At 46.8% G+C, this 22,420-nt stretch overlaps 2 protein-coding genes across 2 annotated transcripts; one reads left to right on the top strand and one right to left on the bottom strand.

The window, feature by feature from the left end:
- Window positions 1–1,055: 1,055 nt before the first annotated feature.
- LOC118795319 (protein ABHD8-like) lies at window positions 1,056–12,772 on the bottom strand. The gene is made up of 5 exons (XM_036553728.1): window positions 12,407–12,772; window positions 3,690–4,444; window positions 3,175–3,345; window positions 2,784–3,000; window positions 1,056–2,058 (listed from the first exon to the last, which is right to left on the bottom strand). Exons 2-5 carry the CDS (start codon window positions 4,433–4,435, stop codon window positions 1,843–1,845), a joined length of 1,350 nt encoding a protein of 449 aa, XP_036409621.1. The 5' UTR covers window positions 4,436–4,444; window positions 12,407–12,772; the 3' UTR covers window positions 1,056–1,842.
- Window positions 12,773–17,504: 4,732 nt separating this feature from the next.
- On the top strand, window positions 17,505–21,853 carry LOC118795988 (DET1- and DDB1-associated protein 1-like). The gene is made up of 5 exons (XM_036554812.1): window positions 17,505–17,924; window positions 19,069–19,149; window positions 20,403–20,454; window positions 21,168–21,229; window positions 21,635–21,853. Exons 1-5 carry the CDS (start codon window positions 17,916–17,918, stop codon window positions 21,737–21,739), a joined length of 309 nt encoding a protein of 102 aa, XP_036410705.1. The 5' UTR covers window positions 17,505–17,915; the 3' UTR covers window positions 21,740–21,853.
- The last annotated feature ends 567 nt before the right edge of the window (window positions 21,854–22,420 follow it).

Here is a 22,420-nt window from a genome sequence, read left to right as displayed (position 1 = left end):
AAACAACAACGCCAATGCCAAGTCTCCCACACTCAGCCAATCCTGCTCTTTGGTAAGACAAATGTATGCAGACACTTAAATACAGCGTTATATATTTGAGGGTGGAGCTATAAACACATTTGATTTCACTGAAGACACTACAATTATCAGTGATCCGAACTAACCCTGTGCAGCTCCGTAACATCGAGCTGTTTCTGTGTACAATCGAAGACATCTCTCAGGACGCCAAGGCCCTGAAATCACACCCGCAGACCTCAGAACTCCAGTGCCTTCAGTACCAAACAACATAACCCTCACCATGGCAACAAAAGCAAGCTGCCATCGGTGACGAGCTGATTCTGACACCTCCTGCCTCTCGCTCTCTGATCACCTTTAGCACAGCAAAGGCCAAATCAGGGGCTGAGCTGGACACAGACCAGTAACAACAGCAGCTGAGCTCTCTCTCCCCGTGACCATGGTCTTCATCTAAGAACATGTAGGGAGGACTATAATATGCAGTATATACAATATTATAATATTAGCTAATATCTGAGTACTGCTCAGGGAGGAGCCATCTCCCTCCAGCCTCTCAGGAATGAGCCGTATAAATGATTTGCAGGGAAAGCAGCACCTATCGTGACCATCCTTATATAAAATACACTGAAAGCTTTCACGGCAAAGCTCCCTGTTCATGCCGAATGCTGAAGGGAGGAAATATTCCCACTGCTGATTTCTCTGCATGGTCTTGGAAAACAACGCTTCAGGTACCAGTTGATATCAAGTATAGCATGTATTTTGAGTTTGCAGATGTAATTCATCTGCTTGGACAGTCAGACTGGTGATTGTCAAGCGCTAGTTATTCAGTTTGCCTTTCAAAGAAGAGTGATTGAATCTATTCTGTTATTAACACAGATACCGCTGTAATCAACTGCCACATGTAGCCTGCCTTTCCACTTTCCCCCTGTGAACACTAATCCTGACACAGCCCTGCTTGGCTGGATGTGCAGCAAATAAACACTAGATATTACCCACTGTAGTACCCGATACACCCATTATATACCCACTGTAACACCCATTATCATCAGACAGCAGCACAAATCCATTCACTTTGTTGTTGAGTTCAACAATAACCCCAGGATACACAGGCAAACAGCAGAGCTTAATTTCAGCAAGAGAATGTGCATGGACACACATTTAAATAATTACAATAGTTTTAAGAACACTAAGAGAAGAGCCGACGTAAGTGCTACAGTGTTCAGCCATTTCCTTGGAGCAGGTAAGGCTGTTCGACCATCGATGGCATTGTTTTTCCTCTGGCTGGGAAAATGGACACATTTATTTTTAGGTTGGGAAGACGTTAGCGTTGCTAGGCTGCACCTGAACTGCATCGCTCAGGTGCCGTGTGCAGGTTACCGGGGGAACACAGGGTGCAACACTCCCTAATTATAACCATTTCCCCGACCCGGTCAGCCATGGTCCACTCAACTCGCTGCTTCTGTCCGGCTCTAAACTGAAGACAGAAATGCGCTGGGCTTCTCCTGCGCGCCGGTCCCAGACGGCCGCGTCTGCGGGAGGAGGTGTCGTTGTGTGAAGATGGGTAACGGGACACGGGGCAAGAACGTGTCAGCTCTGCAGCTGCCTCAGCAGGAGTTCCCCCAAAGCGTCTGCTTTTCCACATCCCAGATTCTCAGCACGGTTCAGGATCAGCTGCTGCCCACATCCTTCCTCCTCTTCCTCTTCCTCAGCCTTTGGCTGTGTTTAAACACCAGCCCGTAGCCAATGAGCAGACATGCCAAATGCAGCCCGCCAAGAACAAACAACTGGATTGGTCCCCTTCCTTTCAGAAACAAGGATCCCCATTGGTTACTTGTTCTTAGGTTTGCTCGCAACAGGCGCATGGGGCGTGCCATTGGCCAGTGCGGTCTTGTTGGGGACGGGCTCTGTGGGGTCCTGTTTGGAGGAAGTGTCAGGCTCCCACAGGAAGAACTCGTGCAGGAGGGTGTTGACCGTCTCGGGACACTCCATCATGACCATGTGGCTTCCCTCATCGATGACCTTCAGGAAGGCGATCAGCAGGATCTGTGAGGAGAGAGACCGGGCAGGTCAGACACACAGAGACCCTGAGACCCAGAGAGCCACAGTGTGGTTGTTGCAGTTCCAGCTGAACTCAGGTCATCTGCTTTGATTTCTTTCTTTCTTGATTGCTTTAAATGTGGCTCTGAACTGTGAGTTATCTCCTGATAGGTAAAGGGAAAAGGTAAAGGCTAAACTCTGTCTTTGGACACGTTTGTGCTTCTATAAGGGTGAAAGTAAAAGTCATTGTGTACTTGCTTTCATAAATAATTACACATATAGCAACTGTCTAATTGGATTAAATTTAATATAGGTCCCTGAACTACTATTTAAACAAACAACAAATTCACTTTATCAGTTACAATGAGTGCATTCTGTATTGTCATTTTAAATAGCTAACTAGGTTGGGAAAAACATATTTTCAACTTATTTTTATTTACCAGGTGTGATGAAATGAACTCAGCTGGGATGAAAGTGGGTCCTGGGACCAGAACTGGAAAATACTGTTTTAATTTTCTACTTGATTTCTACAGCAGGTTGCCTTACAGCTTAACCTCACACTCAAGACTGAACATAGATGTTATTTTATATTTTTTTAACCTATTGTAGTTCATTACCAAAATAACAGAATTAACTGAATTTGAATATTAATATTTCACTTAATTAACACCCTCCCCCCTGTAATGGCTTTAATGGACAGGTGTTTGACTGGCTCGCTGGGCGCCGGGCACCTCGGCCATGCGCTGGTCCTCCTCGATGGGCACGAACTTGTCGTGCATGCCGTGCACCAGCAGGATGGGCGCGGTCAGCTCGGCGTGGTACACCTCGTCGCCCTCGGGCCAGTACTGGCCGCTCATCATGGCACGCAGAACGAAGGATGACACGTTGAAGGCGTTGCCCTCCTTCAGCAGCTGCTTCTCCTTGGCGCCCTGCCGGGCAAACCCCGCCCTGCCACGCAGACGGACAGACGGACAGACCAATGAGGTTAGCACTCAACTGCATTTCATGCAGAGAGAGGTTTGCGGTGTGTGCAGCATGTAACTTGAACAGAAATTAAGACCAATCAAGCAGCCACTCCATCAGTCAGTCATTGGGTTGCAGGCAGGAGGCTGAGCAGCTCACTTTAGGAAGCTCCAGGAGAGGCAGGGGGAGAGGCAGTGCAGCACACAGGAGGGCAGGTTGAAGATGGAGCAGAGGCTGGGCTCCAAGGCTGTGGGGCCGCCGCCGTTTATCATCACCACCTTGTGCACCTGATCAGGGTACTCATGCGCCAGGAAGGTGCAGAACGACACCCTGAAAAAGGAGGGAGGCTTCAGGACCCGCGGGGTACGCAGGGGACACCACTGTACAGTACCTAAAGCATGGCACAGTATCTCAGGTAAATATACACCTGTCTGAACACGTAATATATCAATTGTACACTATTAATGTTCACTGGATATTTTTTAAGGTTCTACATACCCCTGTCAGTGCATATTATTTAAAGGAAGACTGACAGTCTGACACTATATAGCGGTCACTATCTACTGGACAGTTTTTGATAGGTAAGTTTCTGTAACATTTAGTACTCCAGCATTTAGACTTTCCACTGTCCAACGCACAGATACACATGCGCACGCACGCGCACACACACTGACCCGTAGGAGTGGCCTATGAGGATGTTGCGTTTGCGTGCGTATCTCTTGAAGATGGCGCGAAGGTCCTCGGCCAGGGCGTAGAAGGTGTAGGCGGCGGCGATGCGGGGGGCGGAGCTGGCGCCATGTCCCGCCAGGTCGGGGGCGATGACCTCGTAGCCCAGGCGGGAGAAGAAGTCCAGCTGCCTGCCCCAGATGTCGAGCGAGCCGCCCACACCGTGCACGAAGAACAGTGCCACGTCCTGGTGCGTGCCCTTGCAGCTGGATACCTTGCGGTGCGAGTCGATCATCACGGTGCGTTTGGGCTTCCTGCGGCGGCGGCGGGGGGGCGGGGCGGGCTGCTGCGGGTCCGGCACGGCGGGGGGCGTGGCTTTGGGCTCGGGCGTGGCGGGCGTGGCGTTGCTGTTGTAGTCGGACAGCTCCAGCTCCACCGTGGTGCAGGGCTCGGCGCCGCCATTGGGGCACTGCAGGATCTCGGCGCGCAGCACGTCGCCCAGGTTCTCGATCACCAGCTGGCCGTTGCGGTACACGGTGATGCGGCGCTTGCAGTGCACGCTGCCGTCCGGCTCGCTCGGCGGCTCCACCACCGCCCGCTCCGGCACGATGTGCCGCACCCGCAGCACCCGGCCCGGCTTCACCTCCACAAACTCGAAGCTGTCGGCCGGCACCGAGCTCTCCACCGGCACCACCACGCCTGCCGACTTCCCCGTCAGACAGCACAGGATCCCCTCTGTAATCATCGTCAGCATGGCGCCGCCCTGCAGGCAGGGAGACACACTGCATGCTTAACCCTCAGGACAGGCGGATATTAGCACTCCTCAGACTCCACAGACTCCACAAAAACACCTGATCCAGCCAAAGGAAGCAGGGCAGGGCTGCCTGTATCCGCCTCTGGGAGCCCCTGCACATGCTACCTGCACTGTGCTAAAGCTTTTCACAGACAGAATCATGGAGGCACTTCAGGGCACGTGTGCAATGGCCTTGACTGGCTATGAACACAGATGCAACGGTTCAGGCAGCCCACCAAACTTTTCGTATCGTATTTTTAGTATCATTTTTTTTTCCTGAGGATTAAACTGGGTGACTGACATCACCCCCTGAGTGCCGTGTGCCAGCAGCAGTTTCCTGACCCCCAGTGGCTGGCCTCCGGGTCCTTGAAGCTGCTCCTCTTGGCAGGAGCTGAGCGGAAGAGGAGAGGAAGGGGGTCTGCCCCCCAACTCTGACCACTGAGCGGCCGGCAGCGTTAGGGCTGATTCCGCCTAACCTGCCATTCCTCACTGCAAACATACAATCCTAACAGGACCGACCTGAGTGCACCCACCTCTGTCTTCCTAACAACAACTACAGTGACTCTGAGAGGATAAAATTCTGAACACATTTCACTGGATCTTTCGGTCATTAACATAACAATTATCGAAAGAGGGTGATTCCGTCTATCGCACTGAACGTATCAAATGTTCAATCATCAAAGACTTACCGCGGTTACCTGGCCACTCTTAAGCGTCCTTCTTTTTTACGCCAAACACAATAAAACAACAAATGCGAGAAAACGCTGGAGGTTTCGGATTGCGGTGCAGCAGGACACAATTAAAGTGAAACAGGACTCCCGTGGGCGTGAGACTCGCAGCCTGATTCACGACCTCCCCCAGACAGCCGGGCGATATAAATAGACCCAGTCCTTCCAGCGTGCCCTTGGAATATAAATTGGGAAAGACAGTTACAGCACATGACTGATTTAAAGCCAGTTTTGACAGTGCAGGCTTTGTTTTTTTCTACAGGACAGGACTTACAGTAAAGGGATGGTCTCTGGACCAATCACAGCCATCGTATAACGGGAGTCTTTCATGGCGCAGGCGAATCAGAGAGAGGCTGTGAGCCGAACCCCAGTAACTCCGAGCTGGATATAAGCAGGATACAGCAGGAACTTCCCCTGGCTCTGCACCTTACTGCGTTCGGGGAAGCGAAGGGTTAAACCCAATTAAATCCAACACTAACAGATTCATCTTTATTCTTATTTACTTTCCAGGAAATGCTGACCAAGAAAAGCGTGATTAAAACTGAACCACCGGAGGTGTGTGAGTGAGTCTCAGCTATGAGCCGCTACTTTGGGGTTATGCAAACCTTGATTACCAGAGCAGCTGCAGCTCACTTCTCTGTTGTGCTGGCTGGGTGTTTCCTCAGTTAAATGGGCCAGCTACAGTTACAGGAATAAAGCCCTGCAGATGCTCAGTTTAACCTGTCTGTCTGTGATCTGCCTTGGCTGGATGTCTCTGCACATTAAACCTGCACTGATGGCCACCTTTTAACTGAAACATTGGACATTAGCCTGCAGTGTGATTAAACTATTCTAATCAGACTTACTCATCCTGGATCTTCTGTGGAAGAACCATGTCTGCCAAATGAATAAAATGTAAATTCGGAGGCAGGTTTGAGGAGGCAGTGCGGCAACAAACTCTGTTCTTCGCTACGATTCATCCTATCATGCTAGCTACCTCAGCTACACATTCTTCCGCCGTTGCCAGTCTGCCCCTTGATGAATATTATTTTATCTCTCTGCACTGCTCTGTAAGTGAACTTGACGTGCTGCTCTTGAAGTCACCCTGGATAAGGACACCTGCTAAATAAAGGAAGGGGAAGAAGGAGAAGAGGAAGCAGCATGAATAATGAGAGGCGCTGCCTCCTTACGCTGTTCCATGGCTTCCCTGGGTCACGGGACTGACTGATGTGGAAAAAACAGACCCGGCTGCAGCAGACTCTCCGGACTCTGTGCATTCGCCTGCTGCATGCAGCTGCTCTCTCCCTGGGGGGCTCCGTCTTGTCACCCACAGCCCCCACATTCCCACCCCTCCCGAGAGAAGTCTATCCCCGACGGACACCCCAGCGGGGCCGACAGCCAAGCTGACACCTCAGCTTGGACGTATGAAAAACACGTCCAGTGCTTGCGTTTACAGCGATCACGCTGGCAACTTCAGAAACACAGCAGCACATCACTGCCCTGGCTCCTGCGTTTAACTTAGCCCTGTCATGTAACTTAGCACTTTAGGGCAGCCCTGTCATGTAACTTAGCCTTGTCTCACTCTAGCTGTACCTGGTAAGTTAATGCTCTGTTGTGATAACTAGAACGGTTTGAAAACTGTTGCATTATTTCTGCAAAAGGAGGCAGCAGGAGACTTTGTGGTAATTATTAGGCTGTAAAAGGCGATGTGCAGCTAGTACAGCATGTTGTTGTGGGTGGAGAAGCTCCCCAGATAACTGTGGGTGGACATGAAACTGCTCCCTTTGGTAAGTAGGTTAGCAGTGTGGAGCAGCGTTCGCAGAGCTGGCTTTCGGATCTGAGGAATATGATTTGAATGATGAATGTGAGTCCAGCATCGTTTGATGCTGTTTGTACACCCTTCAGCAAGACGCTTCTCCCGAGTCGCTCTGGTGAAAGGTCCAGCTGGAAAATGGGTCATAAACTTTGTGAGACTTAAAAATGTAGCTGATATTCCTTTGCTGTCATGCAGTCTAAAAACAAGGCACTCCCATCCTTACACGCTGTGGTCCTTTTCCCAGCTGCTGTCTGATAGACAGGCGTGATCTCCCTCAGAGCTAACCTCTCAGCGCGCCCTGTAGTTCAGTGCTCTCTGTGGCTCCCTGGGTTTCGCTCATGGTTTCTGTCTGTCTGTGACACATTGTGGTGGTCTTGCTTTTTGATTCTGACTGAGGCATCCTGCAAACGCATATGAAAAACCGACACATTTTCCTGCCCTGGCTAACAGGCTGCTCTACTCTGTCAGTCAGCCAATCATCTCTCTCCGCCAGAGCCTGAAACCTGATGACATCACAAAGCTGTGCGGTAGACTGCAGGGGTACTGTATCACTCACCCCCCCAACTCCCCCCACCCCCTCGTCTGTATCGCCCCCACTGTACAGCCATAGGCTGCTACTGCCTAGATTCATATTCCATCTTTATACATTATTAAAACAGCAGGGGGAAGACATTGCTAAATTATTCATATTTCAGAGCTGAGTGTGAAACCAGCCCTTGGCAAACTCAAGGCACCCATGCGTAGTGATTAATGAGAAACCTAGAACAGGAATCGCCCCATGTAGAGGACGAGCCATGGGAAATCTGTAACAAATTCATAATCTACAAATTACTCTATCTCAGAATAACTTTAATCATCTTTGATAGTAAAGGACAATTCTATCATGAATTTGACTTAGAAACAAGCTTAGAAAAAACTATTTAGGTACAAATATAACATAAAGGTGCAAGGTTCCTCCAGTGATTCTACGCATCCAATAACACAAGCTGTGTTTTACGATATCATGTTTATATTATATTTATGTTTGTTAAATCTTTACGGATAACAGTATTTGCACGCAGACATATTTTGATATTACTGCAAGATTTTGACTGAAGGTTTGTCCAGATGTGATGCGTTTCTGAGCTGTTTCTGAGCTGTGCGCACAGATCATCTGCTCTTTTGTGACTGTCCTCCTTTCTGAAGCCCACAGAGACCCCTGGCTGAGGCGCCCTGCTGCAGGTGATCAGGTAATGAGGTAAGCACAGTGGAAACAGGTGAGGCAGGTGAGGCAGGAGGAGGTGGTGGCGCTGCAGGGGATGGCCACCCGGGGCACTGCCCCTGTACCGCTGGACAAAGCGCTGAACCCAAAATCACTTCAGCAAACATGCGGCTGTATGAATGGATAACGTGTAAAATGATAAATTAGCCAACTGTCTGCCAGGCAAATAATAATGACAGCACATGACAAAAGGCACAGAAGGTCAGTGAGGTGCAGGTCCATCAGCAGCCATTAATCCTGCCCTTCAATGAGAAAAGGAGAAAAGAATAAACACAACTGGCAATTAGGTAAATGGATCTTCAGCACCAGGCGCAATACACTGGCTCCAATCTGGAGTTAATTAAGGTATTGAAATCTGCAGCAGGATCAATACCCGACAAAGGGTCTCTTCAGAGTGAGAGAGAGAGAGAGACTTTGTTTTCATTAGAGAGACTGTACATTCACTGGGGTTAAAACAAGTCCAAAAAGTACAGGGAGGTGACATTGAACAAAGTATTATGGGTCCTCCCTATGCCTCTGTTCCCTTCCAAGAAGCTCTTTCCGCTTTCTTTACGCCAAAGTTTCTGCAAAGCCTCCAGCAATCAGGCATTTTTGTGATGGGATCAAGCAATGATATGTGTGTGACATCACGATGTACGAGTGTGAGCTGCTGCAAAGACTGGCGCCCCCTAGAGGACAGCATGATAAAGACAACAACAAAAGCAACACCCTCCAACGTCTGCCAAGACGACCGATACCCAAGAACTGTTTGGGGACCAGCAAAGGCATCAGATGGAATCCCAGTAACGCTATAGTTTTCTGAAGGACTTTCAGGCCTGGAGTTTGCACCATGCAGCTGTACCACAGTAACACCAGAAAGACGGTATCCTTCACCTTTAGCACAGCAGCCTAAGGTCGCTGTGATCACGCTGTATTTGCTGCGTAGCAGGAGAAAACGCTGCTCAGGGGAAACTGTTGCATCAGCACCATCGGCAAGCTCCTGCCCAGTGAAAGCTTCCAAATCTAGCCTGCTAGCAAAATACCGCATCATGCAACAACATGCCATCAACAGTGTTGCACTGTGATTAGCCAGCTAAATACAGAATGTGTACTTTCCCTGGAGTGGCTAGTTAAATACTTTATTTGCATATTTAATACAAGATGATTTCAATAAAAAGGTTACAGCACCATGGAGACAATAATCCACAGGGCACTGTGCCATCATGTACCTCAAAGGGTTAAATCCATAAAACATCTTCATACACAAATATGAAACATTATATGTACACTCATGAAGTGGATGTAGAGTGTTCCTGTCTCTGACGCAGGGCTCATATCGACAGTCTGAGCGGCTGTTACATAAAGGCTCTGTCTGCAAATGAAGATGGAACACGGGGCCACGATCAAACGGGATAAAACGCTGACTGTGCAGGAGGCCAGGGGGGGATGGGGGGGCTGGGGGGGGATTCCTGTTTTCTCCCGTCAGTACAGTGAGTTCCAGCATGCTCTCTCCTCTGGATAAACACAATAAATGCTTTTGCAGTAGCCTTTAAACACACTGAGGCAGTCATGTACAGCCTTTCAGACAATGCTCCCCACAGAGACACCTCACAGCGAACAATGGGTACGATTCCTGCTGTTGTCTTAGAGGATCACGTGATGTATTAATTATAACCTGGGCCGTGCATGCACACCATTCGGTGTTTCGAGTTTCATCATGCGCACCGCAATGGCAGAATCTGTATCCCAGGACACAGGGGCCATCTTGCAAAAACTGAAGGTGTTGATGCAGAACAATAGGCAGACTAGGGGTAAACAGGTCTGTATAAACTGAAAAGCCCCCAATCCAAAAATGCTACCCTACAGTGCCTCAGTGCAGCTAAAATGGAGTTTACCTGTTTTACAGTTCAGAATATCACAGTCATCTTTTGCAATCTGATACAATCCATCACATCCAAAGCAGGATCACAACAGGCGAGACAGAAGTCAGCTTCTGTGGTATGTCCACAGCATTGCAAGTGTCTGATACTTCCCTAATATTTAGGACTGATGCTATCATAATGTACAGTCTGTATTACAATTATTAATTTCTAAATGCACCTGGCTAATGGTGTGATTGAACTGCTATTATGGCTGTCTAATCTTGTGGCTATCGAGTTAATGTACTGAATGTTAACTGAATAAAAAAAATATCAGCCTACATATGGAGGTAATATCAACAACAGGCTGTAAACACCCACAGTCTGTCAGGTCTGTTACAGAACAGTCCTACATGAGGGTGAGTGACACCGTTTCTCACGCTGCAGCACTGATGCTCACAGTATAGATAGAAAGCCATAGGCTGTAACGATGCCTGCATTATGAAGCAGACTGAATTACACATTTGGACTGGACTTCTCTTTTAATGGACGTCAACAACCATCTCTGAGACGCTGCGAAGGAATTCCCACCAAATGCCAGTGAGAGAGACACCTGGCATCGAACACTTATCACCAAACATGAGAATGAGGCTTCATGAGCTCTGTAAGTGCTGGGGGTGGTGGGTGGCAGAAGGGGGGCAGCAACTGCCCGGCAGTTACCTGTGGGAGTAGTCACTGGCTCGTTTAAACCAACCAGAAGTCTTTGCTTTGAAACATGATTGATCAAATCAGTCCCGTCACCGGCCTCGTTATCTTCACAGCACGCTTCCATCTGAAGTGACTGACGCACGGGGTGCCATCATTTCAAAGGAAGCCCGTCTGCTCGCACAGGGTGCGGTCACATGACTGCAGCGCCCCGTGGCGAATCCGCCCCCGAAACTGTGCCGCTTGCGTGATAATTGACCTGACTGTTTGCGCTACTCGCAGCTGCAGCTCAACGGGCTGCCGTTTGCGGTACCGGGGCGCACCGCCCACTGTCTCCACGCTGGCGCACTGAGTGTTTATTTCTGTACACGCACAACAATTTTAAAAAATTAAGATCCTCTGATAGCTAAAGGGACAGAGACACAAAAATACACCAATGCTGTTTTAAAATGCACATATCCTCCTTGCAGTCGTGTTAAGACTGGCAGGATATGCTAACTGGATAACTGGTGATTTGGGTCAATCCAGCTGTGCTGTTCTGCCATTTTATGAACGTGCTCCGCGCCTTGAGACAGAAGCACAGAGGAGAAAGTGCTCTGCTGAATCAATGCTTCTGTGCCCAGCAGAGGCGTGCATATTTTACATTTTTAAGCCTACCTGAACCTGTGTATCGCAGTCAAAAGACTGCACATGATGTTTTAGGTGATATTGTGTTATTTTAATTCAAGTCTAAATTCAATACTAATTCAATACTAAACACTTACATCTTTAAGCATAAATCGTCTAAAATCACAATTTTGGACGAGGATATGTCGCAACAAGCAGCAGCATATTGCGAATTTCATGCCCTCCGTGCAAATGAGTCATGATTATGTGCATTTACACACACTTCAATCATGTATGAGAAAATCACGAATATGTCCCTTAAAGTATGGTATTTCTTTTTTACTTTAATTTTTATACCTGGTTATTGATATTTAGTTGTTGGTATTATTTAGTGAAGTTATCCTGTTCCATTAGGCATCTGTCTGTGGTGCAAGAATGTCTTTTTGTTTTGTTTTGAACACGGATTCATAATGTTTCCAATCTCTTTAACAGTCCCACATAAACACAACGTACAAATGGTGATTATCTGGCCTGCAGTCGCAATTACGCTGATGAATTCTGTTGCATGTGCAAACATGTTTGATGCCTACTTCCTGCGTAGCCAAACACAGACCGAATCTGTGTAATAGCAAAAACTGACCTACAATGCATCAAAACCCACGTCGGGACTGTGCGTTGGCCGACGCTGACCCACTAAGCGATGCAGCGTCCTTCAGATTTCAAATGAAATTACATTATCTACATCCCCTACCTCTGTGACCATCAAAATAAAAATACTCATTTGTGAAATTCATCAGGATGAGCGCGTTGCGCATCAGCAAGGTCGACATGTGGAGCAAACGCAGCCAGTTCCACAATATAACGATTTTCCATGATCAATCGTGCCCAGTAATTTCATTTAACACTATTAACAATTAACAATAAAAGCAACTAAACCGTTCATGCACAATCCCTAATGACGTTTTAAACATTTTTTCTGTGGTGCAAGCATAATCTTACCTGGACAGTTGATGAGTCAGGCAGGTAAGAAAGATATGTCGGATATCTGCACCTTTTCTAAATTCTACAAATCGACCGTTGCGGGAAAGGAGGCGAGTTGAAGCTTATCTGCTGCAGCCAATCCAATAATTTGATTCCATTGGAATCTGCTGCAGTGAGCTTGGTGTTTATATTCAAACCGCTGGTTTACATTTTAGTTCTGAAATAACTGACACGGGGCTTTAGCTGGAGGCGCTGGGTGCGTAGCGGATATGCGGCCACTTGTAGTTTAATTTGCCCCTGGACATGTTCAATGACTCCCGCATCGCTGTCCTCTTCCCCTTCGGTAGCCCACCCAGGCGCATCTCCGCTCTCACCTTGCCCTTGTATTCTGCATCCATTGGGATTTTTCTCAATCCGCCCCTTTCCGTTTGACGGGCGGTACTCTTAGCCAATGGTGAAGACGCTGCTGCTGACACCTCACCAATGGGATGTGCTCTGTTGCTGTTGCCAGGGTAGGTGGGAGAAGGGGACAGCACGAACGGTTTCGCTAGAATGTACCACCCAAAACCTGCGGTTGCATGACCCACAAGTTGTCCTTTTTTTCAATAAATTACTTGAATGAATCACCTAGTTGACATATCATGGTCGTATAAATATTTAGAAATGCGTCTCTACACCACAATATTTACCTGCACGGTTAAATCATCTTCTTCAATAACAGAAATATGCTATTCGAAATACAAATACAAATACAATCTCTTAACAGAATTTTTAGGAAATTCACAAATAGTAGATAAATGTTAATGATGGAATTACAATAATCTAGAAAGATATTTAAAATATTCCTCCTAAGAAAAACTTTTGCAAAATAAATTAAGAAAAATAGATGGGATGAAAAGCCACATAGGTTGTTATTGCGATACAAGACCCAAAAGTATGGCGGGGGGGGGGGGGGGGGGGGGGTCATGCAGACGCACTGGGCACTGAAGATGAGCACTTTGGAGGAATGACTTTATGCGAGATACGCCCACTGTTCTGGGCATTTAATGCAGGTTACCACAGGAAGAAAAGAGAAAGTGAATACTAGAATAGGAAAAATGAAACTAAGATTGGAAAAATGTGATCATCTCAGCAGAAGAGATTGTATGAAGAAATAATCAATTGAAGATATTATAAGTAGGACAAGGGTTTTGAAGCAGATTCATCCCGTATCAGGAAGCTATACTCACAGGGCAGCTGAACAGAGATGCATGAAAAGATAAGTCAGAGGGAAGATAACCTATAAACACGGCAGCACAGAGACTTTGAACAGCTTAGGCCTTTGTCAATCACAGTGACAGTGACCCCTCCACATGAAGATAATGTTACATACCTCTTTGGTTAAACACCGTAATGCGTTTGATGAATTTAGAGTAAAGTCTGAGATGAATGGCACGTTGACACAATTAAACCGTAAGATTCTATGAGCAATTAATCTGGAAAAATCCACAATATCCTCGGCTGTCCCTTTCACTATATCCCAGTGGTTGCTCCTGTTGCTAGGTAACTGTTTCCAAGGTGGTATAGGCACCATCAACACAGATTCTTTACACATGGGTTGCAATAGAACGTCTGTGCCATCAATATCCACAGAAATAGCACATACTCCATCGCTATCAAATTACTGCAGATGCATATTCATATGCCTAGAAATATTTCAAATTAGATTAATTCGGTTTACAAGAATTTATTTTTAGTTAATGAAATAAAACTATTGCAAATATTAAAATGAAATATAAAAAATGATCTGCTGTTATGCAACATGTTTATGTACACCTGATCGCCAGCAATGCGCAAAAATTCACGCTGTAAACTATAGTAACCAGGATGCTGTATGGTGCATTTTGATTGGATGCTTTACTGCGGCCGGCCGTAAGTGCGCAGAGCGCATGCGTGCTTTCCGCAGCGCCACAGTGACATTGACATGCTGTCCAGCTGTAGCATAGCATAGCATAGCTGCTATCTCGAAGCAAAATTAAGTATAATGAACTTCTTAAGATCAGCGCTTTCTCCGTTCTCTGGAACTGGATGCAATGCATGCAGGTACTGAGTGTGATTTTTCGGCGCCGGAAGCTTCAGATCACATCAGGCTAGCTAGTGTAGCTCTAGCTTCCAGTGCTGTCGGCCTTCTATCGTAACGTTAGCTAGCAAGCAAACAAACTGTCTTGCGGTGGAATGGCTGTCTGTTAGGTTTCTACGAACGATTTAGTTACAATAAATGTGATAGATTTAGTGTCACTATATCAATATCAAATATTGATATTTGGAACAACGTATTTAGAAGTCTTTAAGGAAAAAGCGAATAATTGCCAGTTTGCTAGCACCTTTTATGCTAATCGCATATTGTAGTTATGTAGTTTAGCTGTAAAATTCGTATGCAAGATAGCTAGTTATATCTAGTGGTTTTCATTTATCAAAGAGATGTTTTACAGGAGTAATGAAAGATTAGGATTTATCGACTGCAATCATTAGATGTTCTGTTTTGCCGGAGTTTTGCCCCCGGGCACGGCAGTTGTTCACCGCACTGCATGTGATCGCGTTGTTTCTCTTTTAAAACGGTAGGCTAGTTTACTATAGCAGCGTATTACACAGTTTCACCGTATCTGAATAGGGCTGATAAAACGTGTTTCCACAGGGCAGTTCTGACACAGCATCCTGGGCCGAGCGCACCATCGCTGCGGTTCGGAGCACTCGGATCATATGCGGAAGGGGGCGCAGTCTTTCAGCGGCTGCCCTGGCATCACCAGCAGGTCCGCACCGTCAAACGCGGCACCGAGTACCAGCCCAAAAACATTAAGCGGATCCGGACCCACGGCTGGCTGAAGAGGATCAGCACGAGGGGTGGCATCGAGGTGATCCTGAGGAGAATGCTGAAAGGACGCAAGTCTCTCACGCACTGACAGCGAGGGCTGCCCGGCGAAGCGGCGCACTTTCACGCTTCTGCATTTCCTGGTCCGAAGGGTTTCCCCGTGTCGAGCCTCCAGCCTCCCTCTGCTACCCTGCCGCAGCAACCTGCTAAGGACTGGACCTCAAAGCAGAGCTGCTGGACGACTCTCTAGACTGGCATCTTGGTTCACTTGCTTGCCATTCATGTCTTCCAGACTCTTGCTGCAGATACTGATAAATAAAGTTAGAACATGAATCAGTGCAAGTCACCAGCCCTTTGCTTGTTCTCTGAGTAGGGCCCCTTGTTATTTAATCACTCTTAACTGTCTAAATGTACCACTAGCTGTGCACATGCAGTTCTTGTAATAGGTACAGACGAGAGCTGTAAAGTTGTTAAAGTGACTGGGCCAACATAACTGTAAAAAGCCAGAAGGGGAAATGGCTTCTACATATCTCTTGCTTTTGTGTATGCATAGGAGTCAGTTCCCTGCGCTGTGAATTCGGTGTAAAAGTAAACATCCTGGACCAAAAAACAAGGCTTTTTTGCCCAGTTCTGCTCCACTGGGAACCCATTACAGCCACTTTGCATTCATTCTGTTTTACTCCATTGCAGCAATATGACTTCTAAATTAATGTAAATGAGCCAGACAGTGGTTGTCCTTTTGAATCATTCATTGGAGAGTAATCAGCATATATTGTCAAATTGAATTCATATAGCTAATTTCTAGCTAGATAGCTACTGCAGAGAAGTACTGCTGTCTGCTTGTGTCACTCTAGTAGGAATAAATCAGTGTAGGCCATTTCAGATTAGTGTAACTAGGTATTCTTTGCAAGGTTGTTTTGTATCTTTCTGTTCTGTTTTTGCTTGTTAGTTAAACTGAAGAAGAGAAAGAGGCTTGCATCAAAATTTGCATCACAATGTTTAAATATAGTGAGAATATTTCAAGAAAGGGGTAACAACATTGCTACTTGCTTGTTCACAAACAAGAATCTTTTCTTTAGAGGTTTATGTAGCCAGCTAGTTATAATAAAGCTTCCTAGCTAACTAACCTATACTTGGTGTCAGAATACATTGAAAATTGGTAATAGACTGTCATACATTTGACATTTATGCAGCTAAACAATTTTCATTACAAATGTTAGTTTAAGTGACAAGTCACAACTGGCACTTTTTCCTGTGAACGTCACTGTATAGAATTGAAACTGGGAGTATTTAGAGTCCAGTATGTGTTTGCATGCTGGTCACAAATGCTGCTGCTGCAATGTTTGTTGTTAGCATTTTATATAGGTGTACTGATCATGAATCTGTTGTTGCAGGCAGAAACAAAGTAGTTGGAACCACTGGTGATGCTGATTGGGATAACAGGAATGCCTTCCAGCTGAGTTATCAGGCATACCTATACAGGGCAGAGTTCACCCCTTTCATGATTTCCTGGAGAGAGAACCACATTGTGGATCTTACACATAAACATATATGTAGCAACTACATGTATTTGTTTCTGTTCCATATAACCTAATTTAAACACACACACTTTGGAAGCAATACCCAAATGTTCTTCCTAATCTCCTCCATTATCATCCTAATTATCATTCCTAATCATCCTGCCCATTACATCATCAGAGATCCTACTACTACTATACTGATAATACAATACAGATACAGCAAAACTCACAGTTAGGTAATCTATCCTGTCCGGAGAGCATGCACTTGATCACATTCAGCCTACAGAAAAATCTCTATCTTGTTTCATCGGAAGGAGTGCCATGCTACATTAAAGAACTGAATAAACTCCTGGGCAGCATCTGTTTTGGCTGGGGTAATGTGCCCTAAATGGTGCTTTCAAACCTAGTGCTTTTGATAATAATACTTTAAGTAGCAGAACTGTTTCGACAAATGTACAGCTACTGACCGCGGGAAGAACTATATATGTTGTGTAGCTATATGAAAGTAATTTGGCATCTATGCTGCATGATGAAAACGTTTGCCTTATCGATCAACCTGTTTCTGATATGGGCGTGGGACTTCACTAACTGGTCAGTAGCAGATCTCAGCCTATCCGCTGAGTAATGTCAGGCGCTGTGATAGGCAGACGTTTGGCCAATCGAGAGACGGGACTGCTTAATAGGCAGACGTTTGGCAAATAGAAAGGCGGAGATACTCACAGCTGTCATTCATTGGGTGATAGGCTAATCTGTTTGTAGCCAATCAAAACGCAGAGCCGAGGCCCGACGCCAAGCGTCCAGAGAGTAGTGTTAAATCTTGCGTGTGTCGGTGCAAAAATGGTGGATTTCGGCTATCTTAAAATACATATTTGAGTAGAGCTGTTACAGTAGCTGACCGGATAGCTTACGATATTAACTTGCTAGAACATAATACCACAATTGTCTGTGTAACGTGGAGCCAGTTTATTAGTGCAAGTGCAAGTTTATTAGTTTGCCGGGTTAAAGAGTGAATGGTTTCTTAGCTAGACTAGCTAGCTGCGGCTGGGTTGTTGAAGCTAGTAAGCTAGCTGCTTGATGGTAATTTAGCTAACAGCTCTTGCTGTTTGCTATTTTTAATATTTGGCACTCTCCTTTTCTGACATCACAGGCTCGACAAACCATGGATAAGGTAATGTGTACTTTCCATTTTGCCTCAAAGTCAACTTTCTTGCTACTTCGCCACTCTGTCTGAGCTCAGCAGCAGCTGTAGACGGCTAGCCAGCTGTCGTTAAATCCGCGTGTCTCGGGGGTTCCAGACAGCTAACTCGTTAACTAACGTTAATTTCGTAATTGGGTAAGTTGTTAACAGTAGCCTCCCATATGCAGTGGCTCCCTAGCCTGGGTAGCTAGTTAACGTTAGCCGCTTAGTGAATGTGACAGCTAAATAGGTAACGTTACTCTGGATGCTCATACATGTGAAGAGACACCACCCATACAGACAACTGCAAACTGATTGCTGATCGCCATACATTCCCTGTTCCAGCTGCATATTCCAACCTCGACAGCAGGCGGTCACTCTGTTGGTGGCAGCCGGTTTTCTTCTCCTTCTGCATGGAGCCCTAAACTCATAATGTTCCCTAATTCAGTGAGCCTTGCATATTAAACATTTGCGTGACGCGCTGTTTTCTCGGTACATTTAATACTGGCGCCGTGTGTCAGTATGTGGATTTCATGCCACGCTAAAAGATTGTGGCCGTACAGGAGAATAGCACAGAAACAGCCATCCCCACCCCATTGTGTCATTTTCAATTTGGAATCTGCCAGACAGTGTTTGAAAAGGTGTGGCTTTGGTCAGACATGTCTCATTGTGTCGAATCATATCGTAGCGATTTTTAAGCGGAAAATAACTTTTAATTGCAGCGTTATAAGAGTTCATTGCTTTCCTGGTCGTTCTCTGTCTATATATTGCCATGTGATGTTACATTCAACTATCGTTAGCTTCACCTTTTTGTCTGCTGTTGCAGCCATTTTATGACGAGCAAGGTGCCAGTTGCAGAATGGTTGCTTAAAGCACTGCTCACACCTGGTATTCATTTTCAGCATTAGACAGGCTGCACGTGGTCATCCGGCCAATAAGGTCAGATGTATACAGGAGCGGGAGCCTTGGGATTGCCATCGTAGATTTAATCAGTTCAAACACCATTGTCATTCCTTTATTTCAGTGTGTGCTGATTCATCCTGTTTTTCTGCTGGGTCACCATTTTGGGGGGGTAGGTGTAGCACACAGTACTGTGATGTGTGGCTCCCTGTTGAAAGACATGCTTCTCTTACAGGCGGATTTCCTCAAAGGCTTGCCGGTCTACAACAAGAGCAACTTCAGTAGGTTCCACGCAGACTCTGTGTGCAAAGCATCGGTGGGTGTCCTCCCGAAACTGGCCCGCCACCCTCTCAGCTGGCCGGAGCTACTTGCCGGAGCTGGCTGTCTGGCTTCTCCTAGATCATAGATATCACTATGCTGGCATTTCTGATATAGTAGTCAGTTTCAGTACAAAAGAATGTTTCTGCTTCTGTAACTGAGATGTGCGGTTTTGTGTAAAGTATATTGTTGGCCTTTCAAAGAGGAGAAGTATTCCAGAAATGGCAGGAAGCAACTTGCAGAATTTACTTCCAAATTGTGACATAACTGCAGATGAAATTCCAGCAAATGTAGGCAGTGGTTTTAGCCCTCATTCATGTCACGGCCAGGCTGGTAATGAGGCGAATGTGCTGGGGTATAGCCGGGAGGTGGTGAAATGTGAACGGCAGGTTTATCAGGATTCCAGCCTCACAGTCTCAGCTGAATGCCAGGTAGCCCTGAGAGGGAGCACAGGCCCGTAAAACGGTGAAGGGGAAACAGTGGAAGAGCCGCTTGTCATAACGCGGCTGAGGGAACTGCTGAGGGTCTGCAGTAAATACTGACAGCACGGCCTCCAGTCAGAGATCCCTGTTATCTCCTGCAAATTGTACCTCTTGAATCCACTCCAGATGAGTGCTTGCAAACCAGTCATGCTACTGTACCTGCGTACTGAATCAGGCTGTGTAAACTATTTGTAGTTACTGTTATAATAGGCTACAAATAAAAATGTATGAGCTTACGTAAATTGCGTTGACCTTAACATAGATGAGAAGAATGCAGAACATGTTTTTGCTGCACTGTGTCGGCACGGTGGCAGTGAACAGCAGCCTACATTGTGCTCTAACGCTGTCTACGAGTCTGCGGTTTCAGTTTGGGAAACAGACGGGGGGTTTGATCAGAGACGGTGTAGACAGTGGATGAAGAATGATATCAACCATCAGCTGAAAAAATGCTGAGTAAGGGTGTGGCCTTAATGTCATTAATGCAGGTAATGTGTTAAATCCCTTTCCTTGGAAACTTCTACAGCTGTATAGAGGCTCTGTAGTCATAACAGTGAAATGTGTTCTGTGCTGCAGTCTGACCCTCGCCCTGAGCCTGGGGCTAAGGTTATCTCAGGTCAGAGTGCAGCTGTCATGATGCAGTTAGGCCGTAAACGAGGCACACAATAGCGTACCTGCAGTTACCTGGCCCTGCCCTGGTAGCCTGGCACGTCTGCACAGCAGTCTGTGACATCAGGCCTCCTCACTGTCTCACTGAGCTGTGTTTCTACAGAACAGGAGACCGTCTGTGTACCTGCCCACTCGAGAGTACCCCTCTGAACAGAGTAAGTGCCCCCAGCCTCACTGTGTATCGTTTTTTACTCTGTGTGAGAGTGTGTGTGTGAGAGTGTGTGTGCGCGCGCTAAATGATGATGTAATGTGGTTGTGTGTGTGTGAGTCTGAGGCAGTGTGTCTGAGAGCGTGAGTGCCCCCGGCTCCCATTGAGCTACACACAGAGTGTTTGCAGGTGCTCCTTTGATCAGGCAGCTGGGTTGTACCGATCTTCATCTTGATTGAACCCAATTCTCTACCCGCCTGAGTGCTGTTTGGTTTATCTGAAGAGAGCTGGAGGTCCATGCAGCCCCACAGCTGAGTAGCCCTGATGAACAGTGTGGCATCAAAGCTGTTTATATCTGTTTGGCAGCTGGAACAACCTTGCTGGCGTTTCATAGGGAGCATATTCCAGAATATTGATAGCAAGAAACTGGAATTTCAGATAGGCCAGCGTGGGATTGTGGGAAATGTGTTTTGTAAAAGTTACAGGTTCAGTGGGGTTCTGGTGAAGCTGCTGTCAGTGAGAGCTGCCTCAGCCAGCCTACCGCAGGAAGGGTAGGGTGTGAATCTCAGGTGCTGGGGTGCTCTCCCTCAGGCTGCAGAACGCTGTGGGTAGGGTCGACTGGAGGGTGGAAGCCTGTCGTGCTGTAGGGGACGCTCTGCTCACAGCGTGATGTATAACTTCTCCTGCTCTGTATCTAATGAATGTGTTTTCCTTTTCCAGTCATCGTCACAGAGAAGACCAACATTCTGCTGCGCTACTTCCACCAGCAGTGGGACAAAAAGGTACAGAGTTTATTCTTTAAAGTGCAGATGCGGCCTCTGAGTGGCTCAGTAGGCAAGGTGCTCCCTTCGAGTGCAGGCGGAGCCCTGAGGCGAGGTGAGCCGAGGCCGCTGTGTGAGCGGCTCCAAACAGGGCCGAATAAAGCAGGAGGAAAGTGTACAGAGTCAGCCAGGGACTAATGTCCAACTTTAGTTTTCTCTCTAACTGAATTTAATAATGGAGAGAGACATCGTGCAGATATGTGCTGGTAAATATGGAGGCTTTATTCACAGGTGTAAGTGCTCTGATGCAGTGTTCGAGGTCCCGTTCATCACGGTGCTCATTCCAGTGGTGGAAGCTGAATGTCTGAGCAGAGGTGTTTGGTTAGTTTGGTTCGGATGCTGATTGGTCCTCTCTGGTTTTCCCAGAATGCACCGAAGAAGCGCGAGCAGGAGGCGGGAGATGCAGAGAGCCCCGCCCCTCCGCGGAAGCTGGCCCGCAGAGACAGCCAAGAGATGAATGAGGACACTTAGACAGCCCGCCACGGTGACGAGGGACACAGCACACATGCAAACACACGCACACACACTGCTGCGTACTCCACGCAGGTGACACACTATCAGCCAGTCACGCAGGGTGTGGCCAGGCCGCCCATACATGCCTTTATCATGTTAATATACTGTGTTTAACGATACGCTTTACAGAGAGCTTCCAGGTGAGCTCAGAGATCTTCAGTTGCACTTCCCTGCTGTGCCCAACAGAGGGCGCAGCAGTGCCTTGCCATGCTGCTCCGCTCTGGGGTCACACCTTTTGAATGGAAGAGAACATTCATCTAATGGGAGATGTGTGTATCTGCACTGTGTCCATGTTCAACACATGCGTTTTCCATATTGCCTCGGGTTTTTTTTTTTTAAAAGCTTGTTAGCTTTTCCAGTCAAGATCTTTTTGTTTTCTGTTATTTAATCCAACTGGTTTAACTTGAAAATATTTGTCGCCTTTTAAATGATGGTTGATAAGGAAAAGCTGAAAGGAGTGGATGAGCCATCTTCCGGCTGAGGAGAGGCAGAGCTGGAGACAGGCCTGCACGCTCAGCCTGTGGATGTGTGTTTATGGAGAGCAGTGGAGGCCTTTTCCTGTGGTCGTCCCAGACCATCACCTGTACATAAAGCCCTGATTCTCAGTTAGGAATTATTCACATGCACTCAGTTCAGTAG

The sequence above is a fragment of the Megalops cyprinoides genome, chromosome 20, assembly GCF_013368585.1.
Source record: "Megalops cyprinoides isolate fMegCyp1 chromosome 20, fMegCyp1.pri, whole genome shotgun sequence".
In the NCBI taxonomy this organism is placed as follows: domain Eukaryota; kingdom Metazoa; phylum Chordata; class Actinopteri; order Elopiformes; family Megalopidae; genus Megalops; species Megalops cyprinoides.
This window is presented reverse-complemented; position numbering and strand designations above follow the sequence as displayed.

Bases quoted from the DNA above. Each gene is read 5' to 3' on its own strand.
- LOC118795319 (XM_036553728.1), bottom strand. From the start codon at position 4,435: ATGCTGACGATGATTACAGAGGGGATCCTGTGCTGTCTGACGGGGAAG. The intron at 3,001-3,174 runs GTGAGCTGCTCA...TCTGCGTGGCAG, and splicing joins CTCTCCTGGAGCTTCCTAAA to GGCGGGGTTTGCCCGGCAGG. The intron at 2,059-2,783 runs GTGCCCGGCGCC...CTCTCCTCACAG, and splicing joins AGGACCAGCGCATGGCCGAG to ATCCTGCTGATCGCCTTCCT.
- LOC118795988 (XM_036554812.1), top strand. The intron at 19,150-20,402 runs GTGGGTGTCCTC...GTGTTTCTACAG, and splicing joins ACTCTGTGTGCAAAGCATCG to AACAGGAGACCGTCTGTGTA. The intron at 20,455-21,167 runs GTAAGTGCCCCC...TTCCTTTTCCAG, and splicing joins AGAGTACCCCTCTGAACAGA to TCATCGTCACAGAGAAGACC.